Raw genomic sequence first — 25436 nt, 5'->3', positions numbered from 1 at the left:
TAAGTCTATAGCAACCTTTGGTCCCCATGAACTGTAGAAAAACTGAACACACACACACATACACACACACACACACACACACACAGAGAGAGAGAGAGAGAGAGAGAGAGAGAGAGAGAGAGAGAGAGAGAGAGAGCAAATCCCCAATCTTAGCCGAAATTCTACTTTTAACTCACCTACAAAAATTCTTAAGGATAGCGAATGGACAAGATTGCTATTAAAATCAGAAAACATAGAAGGAACTGTGTTTGGGAAAGCAAGAGAAGCTTAATTACTGTAATTGAAATTCGAAGCTGGCAGCAAGTGCGATTCTTCAGCTTTCTGTGGAAAGCTTTGGGGTATTTCCAAAATATTTGCTATTGTTGGTTGTAAACACAGCCTTGCTAGTGTTTTAAGATAGAGACTAAAAACCAGTTGACCTTTACAATGGGCAAAAAGAAAGATGCTCTTGTCTTTAGAATATACATCTGTAGCAGGTATTTTTCTGAAACAGGTGGAATTAAGGATTAGAGAGGAGCACTTTCTTTCATGTCTCTCAACTCTGTCAGAACTCAACCTTTCTGAATAGAAATGTTTCTGAGTGAATCAAATTTTTGTCACGTTGCAATCTTTTGAACTTCGGATGTCATATTTTAAAGGTGTCATTTTGCAACATGAAAGACGGTAACTATTTAGTAATGTGAGCTGGGAAGGTAATTTAAGAAGCTGGACATCCACACATGCTGTGCACCGAGTATTTGAATAATACATTGCCATTGAGTCTTTTCAAAAAACTTTCTCATGCCAAATATCAAGAATTGTTTTTCATTTTGAAATAAAATTAGTATTAATGAAAGATTGAAAGTATAACAAAAATTACACATTTCTTAGCTACTGGAAAGCAAACTGCAGAATTGTTCCTATATCAGAACAAATAACACAACCATTATAACCAATAACACAAACATAACCACTAACCCAACCATTATTACCAGTAACACAACCATTATAACCAATAATACAATCATTGTAACCAATAACACAACCATTATGACCAATAACACCTTTCTGCTATACACTGGCTCCCTTCAACTGGAGTCTATCTTTTCAATAATGTGCCAGTTGCAGGAATCTCAAATAAGGCTCACAGGATGCTTGGGGCTACCCCTGCTTCCATTGCCCTGAGTCTGACTTTTTTCATTTCAGCCATTGTTTATTTCATTATAAAGGTGGCAGGCCAGTTCTTCAGGTTACCCTCACTGCAACTTTCCAATTAATACTTTCAGGCTATGGAAACTGGCAATAGCAATGATGTGCCTTTCCCATTGCACCTTCTATATGATAAATGGTGTCATTTTACTGTATCTCTGGACCTACTACTACCTTGCTTAAGTTGCCTTTATTAAAGGCACACATTTCCACTTTTCTTTTACAGACCACACGTAAAATGATCTATCCATCCTGCCTCCATTTTACTACTTCTGCCTATCAGTCTCCATTATTGTTGAAGCACTGACTGAATTACTGATGACATTGTTGAGTTACATGTATCAATTTCACTCCACAGTGAAGGAATATTTTTCTAATTTGATTGGATTTTTCTTTATTTATAAACATTATTATTGAATTATTATTTCATTAGGATTTATTATCCTAGCTAATTCAATAAGTTATAATATAATACTACCTTTGCTGGGGTTGGCTTAACAATTTTATTGTGGAAGTTTGCTACCATACTCAAGTTCAGAGACAACAATTTAAACAAACCCAGGAACTGATCACACAACTTTAGGCAGATTTTCTTTTTTTGCCTTTGCTCTGACACATTACCACCATGCTGTGTCCCTATTACCAAAGTTTTCCAAAGAAAAATTCATGGATTTCAATGACTGCTTCAGTAGATGTTCGAAAAGAAAAGGGAATGGAAATCTGATAATCGTGACCCCAATCGTGTTTAACCAGATTAGCATTCTGTAAATTTCTCCAGTGCTTCAAGTTTAAATGTCTTTGTTATCTAAAAAGAAATACTGGTTTGTCAAATCAGAATTTAATCAAAGCCTACATGTTAGATTTGATGGTTAGTTCTTTGAAAATTCTGAAAGTCGTTAAAATAACAGCTATTCTTTTCCCACTGGCATTTAGTTTTAATTAATAATTTTGCTGTCCTGAATATCGACTTGTCTCCCATGTGCTGGGCCTGTGTTGTACCGACCACTAAGCTCTATTGCCAGTGCCTTTCTTTCAATTGAATTGAAAGGTACCACTATCATTTCCTCATCCCCATCCTTTCTCCTATACTTCCCCCTCAGTTCACAGCCTTCTCCTCTTTAAGCTTTATTGTTACTCACATATATAAATGAATACACGCATAAATACAACTTGTTGAGTCTATTCATTATTGTCTGCATCTGCATCTTATATATATAATATATATATGTATATGTATTACATATACATATTACATATATGTATTACATATATATTATATATGATACATATATATTATATTTTATATATATTATATTATATATTATAATATATATTAATTAATATTATTATATTATTAATATATAATATATAATATACATTTTATATTATATAATATACATAATATACATATATTATATATTATATATATTACATATAATATATATTACATATATATTATACATATGCAAACATACATGTATATATCAAAAGCTGTGGACCAGGCTGGCCTTGAAATCTTTATCCCCCATTTCTACTTGCAAGTCCTGGAATCACAAGTCATGCAACAACACAACTAGTTTCCTTGATTTTCTTTTCAATCACATCTTTTAATTGAACTTTACAAACTAGAATTGTATTTAATATACACATGTCAAGAAATAATCTTTTAAATTTTCCCCAGCTTTTTTTTTTAATCTTTTTTGTTTGTTTGTTTTTGTTTTTGTTTTTTGAGACAAGATTTCTCTGTATAGCCCTGGCTGTCCTGGAACTCACTCTGTAGACCAGACTGTCCTCAAACTCAGACATCTGCCTGCCTCTGCCTCCCAAGTGCTGGGATTAAAGGCGTGCGCCACCACCACTGCCCGGCTTCCCCAACTTTTTAATGTATGATAATTTTATACATGTATATAATTTGTTCTCATCAAATCTACCCTCCACATCACTCCCTTCAAATTCCTCTCAATCATCCCACATTATTTTCCTCTTGATTCTATGTGTTATAAAATTCACAAATAAATACTTTATATTTTAAATACAATTATCAAACCTTGCCCGGCATTGCAACCTCAGCCTTTATTCTGTCTCTTCTTGAAGCATTTCTTAGTTTCTGGCAGAATAGTGTTTTCAAAATTATCTTGTACTTTTCAACCTCAGTCTTGCTAACAGAAATTTCTCAAAAATTTAAAAAAAATAAGATTTTTTTAAGAGAAATTTTTGTCTAGAAAGTAAGACCTGCATGGTGCCTATGTTTTTGGTCTTGGGAAAGTTCTTTCCAATACCACTCAAAGAATAAGGCTTAGAAAATGATTAATTTTCATATTATGTGTTAGACCAAATACATAAATATATCAATACATTGATATAACTGATAACTTGATGCATACCCTCTAACTATCTAACCATCCATACAGCTACCAGTAATACACATCTCCACTGATCACCTGTTCTTTTACATTTCATGTAAGGCCTTTTCATGACAGATATTTGCTTCTCCTGATATTGCATGTGCTAAGTAATGGGATTACATTGTTTGTATGTAATCCGTTGATGTATGTCCCTCTGTCTCCAAGGGACATCCTTCTCACCTCGTTATCGTGTGACAGGCAGGATGCTCACTTACAGGAACTCTTCCTCCTACACTAATGCTTTGCCTGTTACTGCCATAAAGTAGCTGCCAAGTCCTCAGATTCCAGTTGTGACCAGTGCGTGTTGTTGACCTTTACGTTCACCCTTGTTCTCAGTGTCCTTCACGAACCTCATCAGTTCCCTGGCTGTTGTTTACTTCCCCATTCTCTTTCTATCTCTGTGTCCTGCTGCTGCTCCAGTCTCGTCTGTCTCTCCCTGCCTGCCTCCCACCATTGTGTGTGTTTTCACTGGATCCTTGTTTTTAACTTTGGTAACTTTCAGATTCTTTTTCTCCTGTCTTTTAATTTTACTCTATAATACATGGGCGTTTTTCTTTTTTCTTTTTCTATATTTTTTAAATTCTTTTCTCTATTTGTCCCTCCTTCATATACTTCTTCTGATATTATTTATACAGCTCCTGTTTTTGATTCATTATATCTTTTGGTGGTACTTGCTTGGTTTCTCTTTCTGTCACCTCTGTTGATTCTCTGGAAGTATTTCTCCTTGTTAACTTCCAGACTTTATCTATTCTTTTTTCATAGCCAGTCTGTTTTTTGGTATATTTCTTAGAATTATTATACTTGATATAACAATTATTTAGTGATTGGAGCCTTGTTCCTCATTGTTAACATGTTCTGGTGTGTTCCAGGTTTCAGCTACAACATTCATGGCATCATGTATGTTAAAATTCTGCCACTTTATGGGGTCTATTAGCAGTGTATTGTGTCATCTTACTTAGTTGTGCATGTATATCTCATATGTGAGCTCTTGTGGCCATCTATGTAACATTTTACTCTCTTATGACTTATGGAAGGACACACCTTAAGCTCAGGACCCAGACTCCACCTTCCTGAGTCAATGGGCTAAGTGGCAATGTCTCCAGGTGTTACATTATTATCATAAATCCCCTTCATCTTCTGCCAGCTTGGGAGATAATTTCTGTATCAGGGCTTCTTTGTTATTAGACGCTGTTCTAGGAAGAAAAAAAAAATTCTTGGGTTTTACAAGGACCGACCATCTCTGGAGATTTAGAGAAGAAAATAAATACCTGAAAAGGAAAGTTTTTTGAACCCTCTTTGCAATACAGCTTTAGCCCAGCAGGCATGGGGAGGCCTGAGTAACCTGATTTCTGTCCCACTTGGTAATCACTCTGTCCTCACAGTGTCAGTCCCTGGGATCTGAGCGCAGCCATTACATGCATCCTATGGATCCTATCTGTATCACTTGCACTCTGTTAATGTTTCTCAATAATCTTCTTCCATTTGAACAGCTGCATGTTTATCATTATTTTCTAAGCCATTTTCCCCTTTAGGGATATTTTTTGTTGCTTTCTCTAATGTGCACTGTAGAATGCACTGCAGAGAGCAAAATTATTCCTTGTCCAAAATATCAGATGTCTATTGCTGCTTCCATGAACAGGCACTTTGCCTTGTCAGTGGGTTGTTTACTTTAGTAAAAGCAGTAGAGGTGAGTGGGCCTTTAGAATCTCAGGTGAGCCAGAGTTTTAGAGAAACTTGTTCCTAAAATTTAAAGTATGATCATGGCTCTGTTGGAATGAAAGAAAATAGACTGTGTGTGTGTGTGTGTGTGTGTGTGTGTGTATTCAAATATGGATATGGAATAATATACTAATATGTATCAGGGCATATATATATATATGTATATATATATATGTATATATACATATATATGAGAATATAAATGAATGGAAGAAATGTGAAATTCTGCTATGTTACTGTTTCACAATTTAGACCAGATCTTTGCACGGCGCTAGTGGTTCTCAGCCCTTGCCCTGACTCTGTGCTAGTTGGCTAAACTGATGTTGTGATGGTGCGTCTACTGAGGGTTTCATCAAGAAGCCGCTTAGGCAAAGCTCCTCTTCCTTGCAGCAACAATAGCTCTGGGAAAATTCGCCAGAGGAATACGAAGAGAAGGCAAGGTTGACTGGTTACATTAATATCTCGTTAGGTAGTAAAGAGAAGGCTGTAGAAAACAATGCACACAAAGTTAACCCATCGGATGTACAGCAATTTGGAGAGTGGAGAAATGTTGGGTTATGGGGTGTCCCACGTCCACTCTGCCACAGGGCTCGGGCTGCTGGTGGAAGCGTGAGGTGGGAGTTTTGACTGTGCTTATCTCATGCCAGCGCCAGGGGTGTGTGTGTAGGGCTATGTGAAGCTTACTGGACACCTCTTCAGGGGTCGGGAAGCACAGTCTGAAGTCTCACGGGACTGTTGGAGCTGGCTTGGTCCCTGGGCCTATAGGAGGCCGGGAGCCTCTGGTTCTCAGGCTCTTGAGCACCTAGGCTCCACTGGAAGCCACAGAAGAGCTGAGAATGGAGTGGGCTCCCCCACCCCCAGGCTGGATCTAACGGGGGCCAAAGGGAAAAAGGAGGGAGAGCTCCAACAGGTCCCTTGGGGAGGAGAAAGTCCTTGGGTTGTTTGGTGGCCAGCTTGGCTTGGTGGAGGCCATGGCTAGGAGCACTGAGAGGCCTTCTGCAAGAGATTAGGGGCCGGCTCTTTAGGCACAGGCCTGTTCCATTGCTCTCCATGGCAGATCCTAAGGAAAAGAGATAGTCCGTGGTTTTAAGGCATTTATTGTCATGGCAGAGAGTAGTAATGAATAAAAATGTACCCTACTTTCTCAGGGCAGGCCTGAAGAAACGGAGGGGTGTCTAGGAAGGAGAGATTTTGGCTAAGCATCTAGGCCTTTAGACCTCATTAAAAATCTGTCTTGAGGCCAGGTGACCACAAGTCACGTCTTCTACCTGTGGAGGGGTTTGAGGTATTGCCCTTACGTGACTTAAGGCCACAAAATTATGGAGGGATGTGGCCTCGTGTCAGGAGCCTGGTGTCCAGGAGCATGGCAAAATGCCTACCATCCCTCAGGGTCTCCAGGGATTCCAGCCTTAGCTCAACCAGAAACCAGGCTGTTTTTCATAGCTCTACAGAGCGACAGCTTGGTTGGTAAAGAATTTGCTTCAAAGGCAAAATATCCAAGTCAAACCTTTTTTTTTTTTTTTGACTTCTCTAGACAGGGTTTCTCTATATAGCCCTGGCTGTCCTGGAACTCACACTGTAGACCAGGCTGGCCTCGAACTCAGAAATCTGCCTGCCTCTGCCTCCCAAGTGCTGGAAATATAGGCGTGGGCCACCACTTCCTAACTCCCCATAAACCTCTTAACAAAGCCTTGCTAATGATGCCAGTGCTAGAGAAGCAAAGGAATGTACATCCCTTAGGCTCACTGGCCAGACAGCCCAACTTCCTTCAGGAACTCCTAGTCATTGAGTGATCTTGGCTTTCCTGGAATTTGCTCTGTAGATTGACCCTGAACTCAGAGATCTGCATGGCTGTCTCCTGTAATGCTGGGATTAAAGGCATGTACCATGATGGCTGGATTTAAGCTTTTCTTTACCTAGAACCTGCTTTTTCCCAGGTTGGCCTGGAAGTTAGAGATTTGTTTGGCTTTGTTTCCTAGGATTAAAGGTGTGTACCACCATGCTGGATCTTATAAACTTAGCTGGGTAGGATCTTGCCCCAAAATCACTTCATCTGTTTCCTCCTAGAACATAGCAATCAGTTCCATTTCACTTTCCGGGACCCTTTTAATACTTGACCCATCTATTTTTTATTTCTCCTTTCTAAGTTTGCTACACTTGTTCAACATGCTCTTCATGAGACTTAACCAGATAACAAAGTCTCTGCTAGGCTTTTTTTGAGACATCCTTTGTCCAAGCAATTCATATAAATCTCTTTACCTTATTCTCAGGTTAACTTTCAGACAAGGTCAAAAGCCAGCCAAATTATTCACCAAAATACCACAAAAACAGTCTCTAGGCCACATTCTGAAATTCTTCTCCACTGAAACCTTTTGGGCGAGATCTGCACGGTTCAAATTACATTCAGCAACAACATCTTCCATATTCCTACTAGGATAGCCTATAGAGCCCAACTTAAAGCATTCCACTGCTTTCCAAAGTCCCCAAATCCACCTTCCTCCAAACAAAAGCATGGTCAGGCCTATCACAGCAATACCTCAGTCCCTGGTACCAACTTCTGCCTTAGTTAGCATTTTACTGCTATAAATAGACACCATGACTAAGGCAGCTCTTATAAGGACACCATTTAATTGGGGCTGGCTTGTCAAAGCAAGAACATGGCAGCATCCAAGCAGGCATAGTACAGGCAGAGGAGAAATATCAATATCCTCATCTGAAGGCTAATAGTGGAAGACTGACTTCCAAGAAGCTAGGATAAGGGTCTTAAGCTAATGACCACAGTGACAGAGTTACTCCAACAAGGCCACACCTAATAGTGCCACTCTCTGGTCAAACATAGATAAACCATCATAGGAATCAATATATATTTGATATGTAGTAAGGTAAAATAAAGAAAATATTTCACATTTGAATCTTACCTTTTTCAGTAGAAGAGATACTACCCACACTTTATAATCTCATAGAATTTGTAAGAGGAATCAAACACCCTAAAATATTTAGAAGTTTCTATAATCCATATAACAAAAGTAATATAGAAAAAAAAAGTTGTAATGTTACCAAATAAATGTTTACATTAGTGCATGTATATTTTGTGTGTGAAAATCACACCAACTATAGGACATGTCTTGACTCATCTGCTCATTCTAGTAATAGACACATCTGTCAATGGTATGAAGTGAAGCATTTCTGGCTATCTCCATAAATGACTCAACAATATATGACTCAACATCTGCTTATGGGAAAACCTCTTAGCAAAGAAAGAATAGGAGTGAATATTTTTAATTTGATAAAAGGCATTCCCAGAAACATATATCAAGAATGTTTTAGGAGATAAAATATTAGAAAACATTCTACTCAAGTTAATAATAAAAGATGAGGATCAAAGAAGGCTGGTTTTGCCCCATTTCTGTCTGTCTGCACGGGCTCCAGGACAAAATAATAGGTTGCTGGCAGGAAGCAAGGAGGTTAAGGAGATTGCTCAGTAGGTAGTATCTGTGATCTCTTCCTTTAGAGGCAGAGACAGGAGGAAACCTGGATTTTGCTTGTCAGCCTGTCTAGCCAGGAGGTGAGCTTCAGGTTAAGTGAGTGACCTTGTCTGACAGTAAAGGGAGGCTGGGAAGAATTCTCAGCAGTTAAAAGTGGTCTAGAAACAGGTTGGTGGTCAAAACCTTGCCACATGATTCTAAAGAAGGGAGATTGTATTCCCTGAACCCAAGTAAGAAGCTGATTGGCTATATTGGTTTAGTTATTTCTGCACTTGGAATCTACAGAGCAAACTGCCTTGAGAAACTAGCCATATCATGTAGCTATGGACTCATCTGAAAGACCTTGTCTCAATGATTAAGGTAGACAGTAATCAAGGAAAATTCCTGCTATCAACATCAGATCTCCAAATTTCAGGTACACATGATATGTGCGAGTGTGCATGCACACACAAATACACACACACACATACACACATATAAGCAAGCATAGTCGTCAGACACATAAACATGAAAATCAATAAAAAGAACAATAGAGAATGATACCATATGCCATCCTTTTGTCAAACTCTAGTTTCCACATGGGTACACACAGATGTACATGCTTATGTGCACAAGAACATGTGGACAGATTTGCATATGCATAAAAGAGGCAAATGCCAAGATAATTGTCTTCTTTGAAAATTACCAAAATTAAGAACTCTTTGGACCCTGTGTCATACTGAAGGATAACTAGGAGTTTTCTTATAAATCAAAGGTATAGAATTTAAGAGCATTCTTATTTGTAATATAAACTGTTAAAATTTGGTTGGTGAGCCAGGTAGCACACAAGGGCTGGTCCAAGCCCCCCTACACATATATAGCAAAGGACTACCCGGTCTGGCCTCAGTGGGAGAAGATCTGCCTAATCTTTGAGAGACTTTATCCCAGGGAAGGTGGAGGCTGGTGGGAAAAGCATGCTTTCAGAGAGGCAAGGGGCAGGAGGAATAGGATAGGGCACTGGGGGAGGGGCCGGAGGGGGAAACAGCTGGGGAGTAAATAAATAAAATAATTTTTAATAATTGGTGAAATATGTATGAAACCATAAAAATAAACTCAATAGTAGTTTTACAAAATTCTTGAGGAGAAAGTATAAAATTCTTTTGACAGACATATCAATGTGCATGATAGCAGCTAGAATGTAGACTATGGTGAGGATAAAAGAGAGAGTACCATTTCCTCAGAGAGGTCCATGGACGCCTTGCAACCCTAAGGAAATACCTCCCAACAATGTTTTCAGGAAACTTAAAAAATTAGTATTAGATTTCATATGAAATTAGTACTTCAGAATAATTGTATGGAGACTATGTGATGATGCTAAAGCTATATTAATTCAAGCATTAAGGCCAAGGTTAAAACAAAACCTACAGAAAATCTAAAATAAACCGAATATTAGAAATTCACACGATTTCAGTTTCAATAAGACAAACTATTCAATAAACTATAAAATAACAATTGAGTTACAACAGTCCAACACCTGGATCAGATCAGAAAAATCCAATTGTCGTGTTTCACATCTTTAAGAGTATGTGAATTATATGTAATTAAATCATGAAACTGTTTCCACCTTCATAAAAATCTTAACTATACTTATTTATTTATTGGAAGGAGCCCCTAAGAACCATGGATCATACATGAAGGACATAGAACAATGTCCTGAAATCAGTTCTCGCCTTCTACTAAGTAGATTCCAGGTATAGAATTCAGATCATCAGTCCAGGTAGTAATTACCTTTGTCAGCCACAAGGAAGTGCTTTCTGAGAGTTAAACCAAAGTAACTTCTCCCTAAATTATCAACTCCAGTCCCTAGGAATTCAATGACTTTTTTTGTCCTTCATCGGCAGTGTACACACATGGTACATAAAAATACATGCATGCAATATATAAAATACATAAAATATTTTAAACAAAAAAGTAGATAAATTAGTAGGGATTTATTATACAATCTCTGAAAATAGTGTGTATTTTATGAAAATGGATATTAAAGATGTTAATTTGTAGAATACTTTACATACTCTTTTCAAATGTTAATATAACAGTGAGTCCCACAGAGAAAATTTGTGTTGTCCTGTTCTGAAGACAGGAAAGTGTTAACATTCACAGAATCAATTGTACCGTCCCTTTTTCTTCTGTCTCTTTTTGCCAAGTAGAACTTTCTTAGAAGAACATTTTCCTGCCTGTTCTTGTTTTGGGGCCTGTGCTATAACAAATATGAGGTATAGAGATGTCTCTCCATGGCTTTCAGAAGCAGGAAGCAAGCAGTAGTCTCAAGGTCACCATAAAATAACAGATACCTAAAACAGTGTCTGCCTAAGACATTGTTGACAATGTTAATGCTTGTTGACAAAAAGTGAAACTTTAACCTATGTGAGAAAATTGAACTTCACGGGATTATTTTGCTGATGGTACTAAATAAACACATTCTAATGTTTAGAGGGGCCACACACCAGAATGTATATAAGTAAGTGTTTTTAATTTCTTCTTTTACAGAAAAGAGAACTGTCAGTTTGCAGGTGCAGACAGTCACAAAATTTAAAACAGTGTCTAATGTTGTTGGATATCTAAGAGGTTTGACTTCACCAGGTACGTATGGTTAAGTAGTTATAATCTAGTCCATAATTCATATGAAACAACTAAACTTGTCCTGTGTTTCATAATAATTTAAAAATGAAGTTCAATATCCTACTATATATAACAATTATATTTTATAAATTATGATATATATGTCTAAATATATATATATATACTTATATACATGTATAGACACACACATATATATACACACAAAGAAACGTACACACATATATATATACACACATATATATTTACACACAGACACACACATATACACACATACACGCATACACATACACACATATATACACACACAAACACATACACACACAGACACAGAGGTTTGGATGACTAAAAAAATGGATTGGTGTGAATGCTTAAAGTATTTATTCTCTTTCCTAAAATATCATCAACAATAAGCATTAACAGGCATAGTAATTTTAAGGTCAGGGAAATGAAAAGAGAGGTAGAATTTATATTTGTGTTAAATTGGCATGGAAATAAATAGGCAATATTTTACATTACTTATTGTGATATTGTGGATTGTTTTTACTTTAGTGAAGGAATACTTTAAAGGAAAATATCATAGGTTTTAGTGATTCACTTTTTGAAACTGAAGGATTTGTCTCAAAGCAAATCCTTCTAATGTTAATCTCTGTCTCAATATATGTTTGACCCATAGTTCTGCTCAATGTCTGTAATTTTTGTTGTCAAATGTTTTTATTGAAATGATTATCTGTTTATATACTAAACATTTTACTATTTATGAACTGCTGAAGGAATCTTCAGTCTAAAAATAAGAATAAATATAGTTGTTGCATATAACAGATTCATGCTGGCATAGTCTATCTCATCACAAAGATGGATCACAAATCATTACATATACAGAGTTTACTGTGGGAGGGAGAGAGAGAGAGGACATCGGAGGACAACTTTTGAGAATTAGTACTGTCCTACCATCAAAGGTTCCAGGGATTGACCCTAGGCCATCAAGCTTGGAGGCTAACAGTTTTAATTCACTCAGCCAATCTGCCATCCCTAGAGCACCATTAAGGTTTTATTGCACTCAAACCACTTCTGTGGCTATGACTGGGACACTTATTCAATTTCTCCTTGGAGAATTATTCTTCTCCGTAGCATGAGTTAAATTGACCTAATTGCTGACCCAGAGAATTTTGAAATCAAGTTTTATTTCCTCCCTATTTTTTGACAACCAACTCTTAAAATTTTCATTCAGTGTACTTATTCTACATAGTTCCTTTACTGTACAGCCTGTCATCAAAACATCCTTAGACAGAGACACAAATGAACTTGGAAATCCATATACTTGCATTTCACCAATTTATGTGTCTTTCAATATAAGCAAGTTCAGCTGAAGTATGAAAATCTCTATTAACACTGTTTCATTTGTAACTCATTACTGCAAAACAGTAGTATGAAAAGTTTACTGAATTCATGCCAAAAAACCTTAAAACTACCAAACAATTGCATGCAAAAAATTTTTGAATTCCATGTTAAAAAAATGAAAAGGTTACTTGTTCATGAGATTTTATTTGCTGATGCTAAAAACAATAATCAGACATTGTTAATTTATTCAGGATACAGTTCATCTCAAGCAGAACTTTCAGGCATTTCTGAGAGATGGGTGTGAATAAATGCCCAAGAATTTAATGTTTGGATATATAATAATATAATGTTGCATGCAGCCTTATATTCCATTACACATATCTTAAGCAAGTGTTGGAAGATTGAATCCTTGGAGGTTTCAGTTCAGTACTGAAATTTTAAATGATTCTATACAATTATGATTCTTATAGCCACCATTCTTCTCATGTAGTCAAGGGATACTTCCTTTATTCCATGTAGATATATGACTTACTTTATGCCCAATACTTTATGTAAGATACTGTTCTTGTGTATATAATAAGGATAGGGGTGCCAATACTCAAAAAAGGAAGTCAGAGAACAATATTCAGGTGTCATGTGGGTCACAGAATCAAATTGAAGTCATCTGTTTTGGCATCAGGTGCCTATAACCACTGTGCCATCATGCCAATCTCTGATATCTACATGGAACGTCTCATAATAAAGCAACAATGAGACTGCTCTTCAAATAACTTCATAGGGTTGCTTGATCCATTAAAGTAATCTCAGTGGCTGTTGTGAATAACATCCACTGAGAGAGAAAAAAGGCAAGAGTAATCTCTGGAGCTATATTTTGATCCTATTTTAATGGTGAAACTAGCTAGTGAAAAATAGTAAAAGGACCATATCCATGAATCATGGCAAGTTTATTATAGGCGCATCTAATGAACTGTGTATGGCCACAAGAAATAAATTATGTGAAAAGTTAAATTATCAGTCGTCCTGGCTTGATGCTAGTGAATCTTGTTTTCTTTCAGAGAACTGAGAGGGTTTAGAAGCATAAATTGAAACTATAAATATATCCCTAAATACTTACTTTTTAAAGAAAGTCTATACATTTTTAACACACACAGCTCTTAAGTCACTTCCTTTACAGATGTATTAATAACTCATTGCTGCTCACCAAGCACACAGGCATTGCTTGCTGTACATTTCCCACTATAATGCTGAAAAATGTTAAATAAGAATTTAATTGTGGTATATTTGTATAATTCATTAATTAATATTCATGTTGCAGAGGACAATAATATGGATCTAAGCTTTGGATTCATAACTGGCTTTAGCAGCTGCTTCTGCATTGATATACCCAGATGTATGAATCAAGGCAGGGGGTGGAAAATGCCAAAGTGGTATTAATTATTAGAACAATTTGGCTTAATTGTTGCTTACTTGTGCAATAGGATTATATAAAAGTCATTAAATTTATTGTCAAGGTTTACATTTTGTTTTAATGGCTCTTATTTCATTCTATTTCCAGACCGTTATATTATAGTTGGCAGCAGCCACCGTGCTGGGCACAGTTATAAAGGACAAGAATGGGCCAGCAGTACTGCAGCAATCACAGCATTTATTGAAGCTTTGATGTTAAGAGTGAAGAAAGGATGGAGACCAGAACGAACTATTGTTTTCTGCTCATGGGGAGGAACACCCTGGGGCAAAATTGGCTCCTATGAATGGGGAGAGGTGAAATAAATTCATCATTTGTATTTCTTTTCTGTTCTTTCCTGTGCTCCCCATTATTTCATATTCCATATATTATAGTCTAACATTGTTGAAGGCAAAGAAAATAATGAACTTTCAAAAGGCCTCAAAAAACTAATATATCTCCATTGATATCAGACCTACTTACCTGCATGCCAATGGCAATAACGTTTACTTTATCATCATACTTCTACTTAGAGGATAACATAATAGGAAAAGAAAATGAAAGAATATTACACACTCAAATACAAGTATCTGTTTTACCAAACAATATTAAGTACTAATTATCATGATATGTTATCAATGCAGTGAGAAATTTCATGTAAATATTGATGATCATCCTATCTTTCTTCCATCTACTCCATCAACCCTATCACTCAACCCTAGCTTTCCTGCCTTCTTATCTACCTACAATGAAGAACTTGAATCTTAATCCAGAACTGAGATATAGCCAATAAGCAATTGTAATATTTGAGTTGAAACATTCTTAGTATAGCTATATATCGGGAAGACACAATATTCTAGTAGAATGTGATAGTGGATAACTAAAAGGATTGTTAGAACTGTAAAACTCTCACATATTTTGTGTAATTTTTATGATTATTTGCAAAGAGATGCAAAGAAAACATGTAGACAAAAGATCTATGTAGTTTCGAATGGAACACTTGCTCACTCTCTTTGTGAACAAAATGTTATTTTGTGAAAAAAATATGATTAATGGGAATTTATGGTCATAATTCTCTCTTAGGCCCTCAAGAAGGATAAAATGCTTATAAAGATTAAGGAAAATATCAGTAAGGCATAGAAAAAATTGTAGAGTTAGAAAAGATGTTTCAGTGTTTCAGAGAACGTGCTATTTTGCAGAGCACTGGGTTTATTCCCAATACTTATATGGCAGACCACAACTACTTGCTATGCAACTTCCTAGGGATCTGATGCCATCCTGCGATCTTAGAGAGCCGCGTGCATGCTCATGGTGTATGGACATATATACAAGCATTCACCCACAAGAAATTAAAAATAATCTTAAAAGAAAAAGAAAAACCTCATTTACTTTTTATATAGTCATAAAGGTAAACAGTCTTAAAGCTGAAAAATGTTCAACAGGACTCACAAGCTCCATGGGAGACAATTTACATTTATTCAAGTGAGTCGTGAGACATTCTATTTCAAAGAGTATACTTCAAGTCAAGAAATTCCATTGCTTTGAGAACTTTTAAAAATTCCTGGATGAAAAAACAGTAACCCAGAAACAAAGCTTTAAAATTTATTTCATAACTTCAAAATAAGTACAATTTAAAAGCATTTTGTGCATGTCAGTGATGTGTGAAGCTTTAAATAATTACAAAGCAGGGAAATGATGATTCAATTTTCTAGTAAATATTAAGGATATATTTTAAAGAATGTTTTTAAACAGCCACCATTATGTCTACAACTTTCACAATCTATTTATATTACTATTTAATTAATAAATGTGAGTAAATTGCAAAGAATAGGTTTCTCTCACATTACTTCCTAAATTAAACAGCTTAAACTCAAATTTGTAGAGAAGTATATTGCAAAAAAATCCTTCAAAACATTTACTTGTCAGTTCTCATAGGTTGAAGATTAAATAAATATGGATTTATATACATGGGAACAACTTTTATAAATTATGTAAATATTTTTGTGCCTTGTAAAATATAAATTAATTTTAATTATTTTGTTGATGCATTGTTTCTTTTGACAACTTTGTAATTTCTCAACAGAGACTAAATATAAAAACTGCTATGGTACATGAGTCCAAAAGAAAAACTTATAAACTAAAAAGAAACTAAAAAATAAAAATATAAAAATAAAAAATAAAAAAAACCTAAAAAAATAGGCTCAGGAGATTACATCTATGTATTTGTTCATATATATTAGTAATAATCAAAGAAAAATAGGCTATCACCTTAAGGTGAAAAAGAGTCAAGGATGGCTTGGAGTAAGGGTACCTACCAAAGGGAGAGAGAGCAAAGTATGTCATAATGCTAATTTAATTATTTGTGTATGTATGTGTATGTGTATACACACATCTATATGTATATAATATAATGTATATTGAATATCCATAAAATGTAGGTCCTCCTAATATATATGTGTACGTAAAACTGAACAAAGTTATACACTTAGTTGCCTTCTTACCTCTTACATGAGTAACTGGACAAAGAAAGAAGTAAAGAAACTGATCAAGGATATTGAGAAGTCACTGTTGGATGATAACAATGTATCTAATATTCCAAATAATTGATTGCATCACTGTATCCCATGAAAATATTTCATCAGCATCATTTGAAGGAAAATATAGACCCTTAGTTGCTCATTCTGATAACCATTATCCAATCTTCTGAGAATGAAACACTTTCCTTTTTATTGATTGCAACTGGAAGTGAGCAAGAAAAAGCTTTGTTCGTATTCCTTCTTGCTCCCTATAATTTGCTATAATTTGCTTACATAGGAACCCTTGGAAGCCCAGTTGAAGTTAACAGGATTAGATGATGTTGCTCAATAAACTTGTAGATGGTATTTGTAGCTCATGCAAGTAATAGAGTATTGACTTAGTACTGATGCTGATCCTTGTGGGACATTATGACATTTCCTAAAATAGGCATTTCCTAAAATAGGCTTCTTTAAAAAACCATTCCTTCTATAAGAATATTTTTCACATGCTCCTGTGTAAATATTACAAATTTTAGAATAAGGAGATCAAAGTTCTGATCTTTTCTACCATAGGAAACTTATTTTAACATATGACTTCTCTGATAGTAGCTTGCTCAAGTAAATATATAGTCCTGACTGTCTTCTTTTTATAAAACTTTTAAATAATTATTCGTTTCTCTCACAAGTTTGTAGATGAATTTCCAACATTAAACAGAGGTAAGCCAAGGATATAAGGCCCTAGTTTCTTTCTCTCACAGTGTGGTGTGGTGTTAGTAGTCCTCAACACTGCAGGGCAAGGGTCATCTATGAAAAACCATGCCACCGAATGATCCCATGTCATTAGTACATACTGTATTCATGGGGTTTTTATACAGTCACAGGCACAGGCTCACCATTCTAATTTATCCAATTACCCTCAACATAAAAGTTTATTTGTGCAAAATTAACTGTCTTTTTCATAGGGAAAGTCAGTCAGCAACAGTTAACTGTGCTGATCAGTTCTGTTCTCTAATTCAATGACTGTAACACATTAGGCACTGTCACTGATGAACATTCCCAGTTTGTGTTCTGTAATTGAATCCAACTTATTCTAACCCTCCAAACCTTTCCTCTAAAATGATTACTTTCTACAAGTTCTATTTAACAGCTGTTCAGTTCTGCTTAATAGAGTAAACCAAGTTTGGAGAAAGACTTGGCATAGAGAGGAAGAAGTCCCCTTAACACACGATAAATTACTTGTAGTATGTTTCTGATAAGTATTATATTTTAGCATCAAAATATTTATCATCCTAATAAAGTAGAATGCGTTATTTTAACTGCACCCATGGTAGAACTTGTCCAACTTTTTGTTTCAGGATTTTGTGAAGATTCTACAAAAAAATGCTGTGGCTTATATTAGCTTTCATAGCCCTATCCAGGGCAACTCCAGTCTGTATCCAGTAGCGTCTCCATCTCTCCAGCAACTGGTTGTGGAGGTAAGATGGACAATATGTAAGAAGAATCATATAAGGCAGCGTATTGCTCTATAAGTTATTGTTTCTTGATTTCTTTCATTTAAGTATTCAGAAAATAAATTATAAGAATTTTAAGGAATTCCCTATTATTTCATCAGGTGTTTTTTTATTATTATTAGTTTTTGTTTGTTTAGAGAAGGTGTCCCCTAATGTAGCATTGGCTGGCCTAGAACTCACATTGTAGACTCTGCCTCCAAGTACTGAGTTTACAGGTGTAATGCTTTTGTTTTATTAGTCAATATCCTTTAACCTGAATTTATTTTACCTTAGGTTATCTATGGGCATATTTGTATGAAATTATGATTCATTCTGCTATAGATATAGTAAAATGTAAGTTTATTTGAAATTCAAAATTCATTCTTAAATTCCTAATTCTACATTTGTGGTGAACTGTTTTGGTAATAAACTTAGTTCCTTTGGTATTTGTTCACACTGGTTTGTGTTTTATAAATTTTGGAACTACCATAGTTTTCTTTTAACAACACTATAACTATTCCTGAAGACAGCAGTACAATAATATGAAGGAAACCGGCCCGCAGTTTCACTTCTACTGTGGGTGATTCACGAACTGGGGAAGTCGAGTTTCTGTGAAAATAAGCGGGTTAGGAGACAAGGAACAACACCAAGTAGATTCTTATCAAGGTGTGATCTTTACTTAGTGAATCGGGATATTTATACCTAAGGCAAAACAATCTTATGTCTTTTAGCATAGAAGTGAGAACAGGGAAAAAACTTATCAGTCTGTAAACAAGCCCCTGCAAGTGAGGGCTCCAGGCAGGAAAGCTGATTAAAGGTTCAGTTCCTTTTGAATTCTGGGCTACCGGTTCTGTCTTTGATCCCTGGAGCTGTCTCCGGTCCCAAACACCTGATGGGCCGAGCCGGACTGCTGCCTCCGGAGTCCTATTGAGGAATCCCGTTGAGCTCAGCAGGGACAGTACAGTAATAGATTAATGAAACATGTTGATAAAGTATGAGGCTAGGTATGTTGACACATGCATAGCTAGAATCACAGTGCTTTGGAGGCCAAAGCCAGATTGTAAGATTGAAACTGGCTCAGTCCAAGAATTGAGACTTTGCAAAACAAACAAAATTAAAGAAATTTGGAGAAATCTTTGTGGAAAAATGAAAAATATTTTTCAACAAATTTTTATGACATCCATTAATAATTATTTCTTACATACCTCAGGAATAATGCAGAATGATTTTCTCCTTTGTTAGTTGATATCACACTAATATTTCTGAAAATTTTACTGCACATAAAGTTATCTGTGTTGTTCTTCTGTATGTACACCATCTCTGGAGTGCAGATCCTTTCAAGCCCGAGTCTCTCTTGCCATACATTGGATATGACCTTTCAGATACCAACAGGGCTTCCAGTAAGTACCACAGGAACTGAACTAGACAGAGATCATGACGCATGTCTTGAGTCACCATAATTCTTGATTGGAATGCAATGCAAACTATCAAGTTATGACTTTCATAAATTATTTTATAGGTTGATAGAACCTATACTATTGACTATTTCATTGACTATTCCATACAGCATACAAAAGAGAAAGACACTGAGAAATATTGAAAAGATAAATGTGTACTTTTAAGATCAGCTGTATTCCAGTATGCATGCCATGAATTTTATCTGGCTTCTTATCAAGCCCAAAAGAAATCCACCAGTGGGAATAAGCTGCATATTTTTTCCCCTAGGAGTTAAGATTTTTATAAATGAATTAATGACTAGAAAAAAGAACCCCAAAAGAAGAAAGAGAGATCAGACCTCATTTATTTGCTTGCTTTTATTTTGTATATCTAGTGATTTACACTAACACATTGCATAGACCTAGGATTAAATTAGTTAAATACAATTCTTAAGGTTTACAGGCCTGTATACCTGTGGGTGTGGAGCCACCAGCATGGTCAGTCAACTAAACACATCATGGTCAGTCAACTAAAATACCACAATTTTAAGGAAAGTAGGACTGTCTTCTCCATCAGCTATCAACTACCAAGAGCCCCTCAAATCCTCCATATTGAAATGTTGATTGTCTTGAGCTAATCTTATACACAACTTACTTGGGCAACTACAACTTCTTGGAGTTCATGAGAGCAGAGGTACTGTCATGTCCAGAGCACAGTGTCTCCTTTGATCCTCCACAGGGCCTTCATCTTTCTTACTCTCTTACCATTCCTTTGATGGTGGTGGTGTGATATTGATGTTCCATCTAAAGCTGAATACTCCATAAACACATGTTTTCTGCATATAGACCTGTTATGATTTTCTGCATTAATATTACTTCAAAGAATGTAGTAAAAAAAGAGAGAGAGTAAACAGAATGTGTTAAATATAGGTTTGAACCCATCAGAGAACACATTTAATCAATTAAAACAAAATAAAAGTTTTATCTAAATATTTTAAAGAGAGCAACTGCAAAGCACTTAGTGTGTGCATTCATTTAAGCGGGAGGAAGCAGGATGAATAAATAATGAATGGCTCATAACAAGATTCATTCTCCAATATTTGTTTAGGAGAAAAGCATTTTTTATTCTATATTGAAAATACTTATATACCAACATTATATAAAAATTAGTTAAAACTCATATTGAAAGAAAAATTCTATTACTTTGATTAATGTATTTCATTAATTTCAGAAGTGTTTCATTTTTGTAACTTATAATAATGACCAATTAATTTATTTTTTCAGAATAGCTATATTCTTTCAGTGACTTACAAATTAAATATGACCCAGAGGCAAGACCTGAGGCTCCTGTTGTGCTTCCTTTTCTGATTCTGGTACTGAGATATTGACTGGGCTTTTCTTAATGGAAGCGCACGTTAACAAACACAAAATGGATCACTTGTAATTCCTCTAAGTTGTAGAGATGGAAAACTATATTTTAAAACTTAGATATCAATATTTTTGAGTCCACAAACATGTTAAGAAATATATATATATATAGCATATGTATATATATGTATATATATATATACACATACATATATATATATATATATATATATATATATATATATCACAGTGTAATTTACCTCTCCCTTTTCTGTGCATGATCTTTCTCTGAACAAGATGAAACTTCAGTAATAATGTAACTTACAATGGCAGTGTGAATGTTTGCTTTATGTGCAATCATATAAAAATCAAATTATACTCAAATATTAAATGCTAGTACATTAATTAAATAAAAATTCACCTGTGGATTTTCTTAGTTATTTCTGGTCTACAAATTCTGGAAACATTACTCTCCTAGACGTATGTGTGTGTGTTGGCTGAATAGTGACATTGGTTTTAGCAGTTTATGTAGATGAAGCATTGTTTTATCACATGGTAAACACATGATAACTTTACTTCACAAAAGCATGAAGTTCCACCGGGCAAGTGTACTAGTTACAGTCTAAACATCATGGTCTGAATGTTCAAGAAACCTCATGTCATTATTGATGTTTGGGATAGCAGCACCATTTGGGAATTTCATGTAAATTTTATCATTGTTTAAAACAATTGCACATTGTTATAGAAATCCTTTTTAGTGCATTGTTGTTCTAGAACCTTATAATATGTAAAATGTATACTTATATTAGCCTACTACAAATATTAAGGATGATTTTCCAGTCTATCATTAATAAGGATTTAAATATGCAGTCTTTGTGTACGTTTGAGTGTGTGTGTGTGTGTGTGTATGTGTGAAAATCTCTTTCTGTGTGTATATATTTAATTAGCTTTTCTGAATAAATTACCCTGAAATAAAAAATTATTTTAAAAATCTAAACCTATAATAAATGACTTTGGCTTGGATTGATGAAATGCATGTGACTTCATACAAAATAGCTTATGGCATTGCTGGCAAGATGGATACAAAAATAATGGTTTTAAGCATTAATAAACAATGTAAACATATACATACCTCTGTTTCTATGTAGTTCTTTTTTTTTTTTTTTTTTTTTTTTTTTTTTTTTTTTTTTTTTGGTTTTTCGAGACAGGGTTTCTCTGTATAGCCCTGGCTGCCCTGGAACTCACTCTGTAGACCAGGCTGGCCTCGAACTCAGAAATCTACCTGCCTCTGCCTCCCAAGTGCTGGGATTAAAGGTGTGTACCACCACTGCCCGGCTATGTAGTTCTTTTTACATAGATTTTGAAATTATCTCTCATAGATTATAGAGCACCCATGTATTAGTCAGTACTCTGTATGTCTCAAGTCAAAAGAGATGAAAATTCTTAGAGATTAGTGTTCAAGGAACTGAAGCATGTATACATGTGCAAGTAGTTAATTTCGTCATATGATTCTACTCATATTGCTTTGTAATTACCTGATAGAACCTGGAAAAATCTAAGGATATTTAAGTGACGACACTGATAATGTAAAACTGCAAGGCACAGGCAAAATTTCACAAAACCTTAGAGCTTGTCAAATTGTTTTTCAAGCTTGTAAGCTCTTTTAACTTTGTTTTACGTTTTTATACATCTTAAATTGTGGTGGTTTGAATTAAAATGGCTCATATGTTTGAATAATTGTTCCACAGTTAGTGGAACTACTCAGGAAGAGTTTAGAGGTACGGCTTTGGAATAGCTGTAACTTTAATTGAGGAGGTATGGCCTAGGTGGAGGAGGTGTGGCTCAGTGGGTGGAGATGTGAAATGAGGATGGACTTTGGACATCATTTGCAGTTAACTTTCCATTTCATGTCTGTGGATCAAATATAAGCCCTTGGCTACTTCTCCAGAACTCCTTTCTGTTTGCTACTTTGCTCCCCACCAGGACAGTCACTGACACCCTCTGAGACTATAAGAAATTCCTCCATTATGTACTTTCTTTTATAAGTTGTTTTGGTTATATTGTCCTCTCCACAGCAAAAGGAAAGCGACTAAAACCTAAGGCTTTCCACCAAAATATTCAATACATGCATATCAAATCACTCAGATTCTTTAGTGCATTGGACCTCCAAGTGGGCAGTAGTAAGTACTACTTGTGCATCCCCAAAATCTGGTAGAGAGGTCATTATTGGATGGGCATTCATAGAGAATTCAAGCTGTAGATTAAATTGCTTTAGGTGTTGCCGAGCACAACAGGAACAGATGAAATGTCTCTTTGGTTCAGGCATATAGGACATTGCCCATAATGCATGCAATAATAGCTTTAAAAAAAAAAAAGGGCCAGTATGATTTACACTGAGGCAGAATTCACAGGAAAGAGGCAAGGAGGCTGAATTCCAACATACATATTATAGAACAGTGGATTGAAATATGAACGGACTCCCAAAACCAAAGTCAAGTAAGCCAGTACCTATGATACCAGACTGCTAGGTTCTTCTCCAAGTAGCTTTGCTAATATCCTTTTCACTTATCTAATACTGTTGCTAATAGTTTTATGTTTATCTGCTGTGCTACTGACAAAGTCATGCCCGTAAACCCCCTGTGAGTGCACGTTGCTCCTCCTACAAGTCTATGGCATACTTCAAAGAGCATTAGTTCAAATACTGCAGTTATCAAAAACTAATTTAAAAACAATGCTAGTATTTATTAGCACTTCTTCTTGGTTTAATGTCTTATTGTAATGATATATAGTAAGTAGTCATACCCTAGCATTTACCTTTAAAGCTCTACGGTAATGAATAGGTATTTCCTTGGAGTACTTATATGGGAGAAGACTTTATTATAAGGTAGCATCCCTTCGAGGGGCCAAAAGGAGAAATAATGCTGTACATCTTTCAGTACCAAACATAAAATACTGGGAGCCATTGAAACCTGACTACATTCTGAGCATATTTAATCACAATACTAATGTCACAACATCCAGAAGCCAACCAATAATTTGCAACTATCTTCAGGTTTCTTGTAACTCTTAAATGCTTGTATGCATGGGGATGAAAAGAATATTATAGAAGAGATTTTACAACTTTTCAAGTTTTGTTTTAATCCATCACTATTTGACAATTTATATGTCTGGAAGGTGATGTAACAGCTAATTTTTTAAATGAAAGTTGATTAAACATCATGATATTTAGCATGCTAACATTTTGAAACAGTATAGAGGTTATTTTTGCTAACTGCAAACTTACCACTTTATTTAGAAAAACGGCATACTTTATCATCAGAGGATTTGATATTTATCCTGTCTAAATGAATCAAAATCCTAATCAGAGCACATGACCTTTGTCTGACTTAAGGTTTCTATTGCTCTCATAAAACACCACCACCTAAGTAAGTTTGGGGAGGAAAGTATTTGTCTCCTCTCAACTTTAAAAATCCTTCACTGAGGGAACACAGGACAGGAATTAAACACAAGACTTGGATACAACTGAAGCAGAATTCATGGAAGAACATCGTATCCTGGCTTGCTCCCCATTGCTTACTCAGTTTGATTTCTTAGATAACTCAAGACCACTTGCCTACAGGTGACATTACCCACAATAACCTGGACCCTCCCACATTAGGCATCAATCAAAAAACTGTACTTGCCCACAGGCCAACTTGTTGGGGGTATTTTCTCAGTTGAAGATATCTCTTCTCAAATTACTGTAGCTATTGTCAAGTTGATATGAGTCTAGCAAGCACGACTTTATTAAATTTTATTTCTCTCCTCATCCAGAAGAATATTCTCCTCATCCAGTTAAGTAATTCAGGCTTTGGAATGAGTTTGTTATACTACCTTTAAATAAATTCCCATATTTTATTGGGTTTTCCTAACATTATTTTCCATACACATATCTTACAAATGGTAACTGTCTAAGGACTGTGGCCAGCAATGGAGGTTAAGCACATGACGTTGTTCAGTGTTTGGGTAAGGAAGACTCTCCATATGCTATGATAATGAACAGGAACAGTCCTTACAAGGTGACCTTGCTTTCACTCCATATAATTTGATTTGCAAACACATATGATTTTCATGTATAATACTTTAAAATTTTTAACTTGTGTAGATGGCAATGGCATCTGATAGAAGGTGTGGCAGATGATAGGAGGTGTAGTACCTGCTAGAATGTATGGCAGATGATAGGAGATGAGATGGGAAAATTATGATGGAGTCAAGATGGGAAAATTATGGTAGAGTCTTTGTTCTTTCTCACTCTGTCTTTGATAATTATAATGGACACACTAAAATGAAGCTTGCTTTATTACTATTCTTTCCATGAAGGAGAAAAGTAAATTTGTTTAAAATGTATTTTTGTTGTCCTGTCTTTTCTGACAAATTATGTAACTATTG

General features: G+C 35.5%; 1 protein-coding gene across 2 annotated transcripts in view; it reads left to right on the top strand.

Annotated features, from left to right (window-relative positions):
* Naaladl2 (N-acetylated alpha-linked acidic dipeptidase like 2) overlaps positions 1-25436 on the top strand; it is an 880490-nt gene that overhangs the window by 545875 nt on the left and 309179 nt on the right. For both annotated transcript variants that reach the window (XM_031376446.1, XM_031376445.1), the window contains 3 exons: positions 11324-11416; positions 14310-14515; positions 18070-18189. In XM_031376446.1, coding sequence (XP_031232306.1) covers positions 11324-11416; positions 14310-14515; positions 18070-18189 — 419 coding nt within the window. The remainder of the gene's footprint in view (positions 1-11323; positions 11417-14309; positions 14516-18069; positions 18190-25436) is intronic.

The sequence above is a fragment of the Mastomys coucha genome, unplaced genomic scaffold, assembly GCF_008632895.1.
Source record: "Mastomys coucha isolate ucsf_1 unplaced genomic scaffold, UCSF_Mcou_1 pScaffold17, whole genome shotgun sequence".
NCBI lineage: Eukaryota > Metazoa > Chordata > Mammalia > Rodentia > Muridae > Mastomys > Mastomys coucha.
This window is presented reverse-complemented; position numbering and strand designations above follow the sequence as displayed.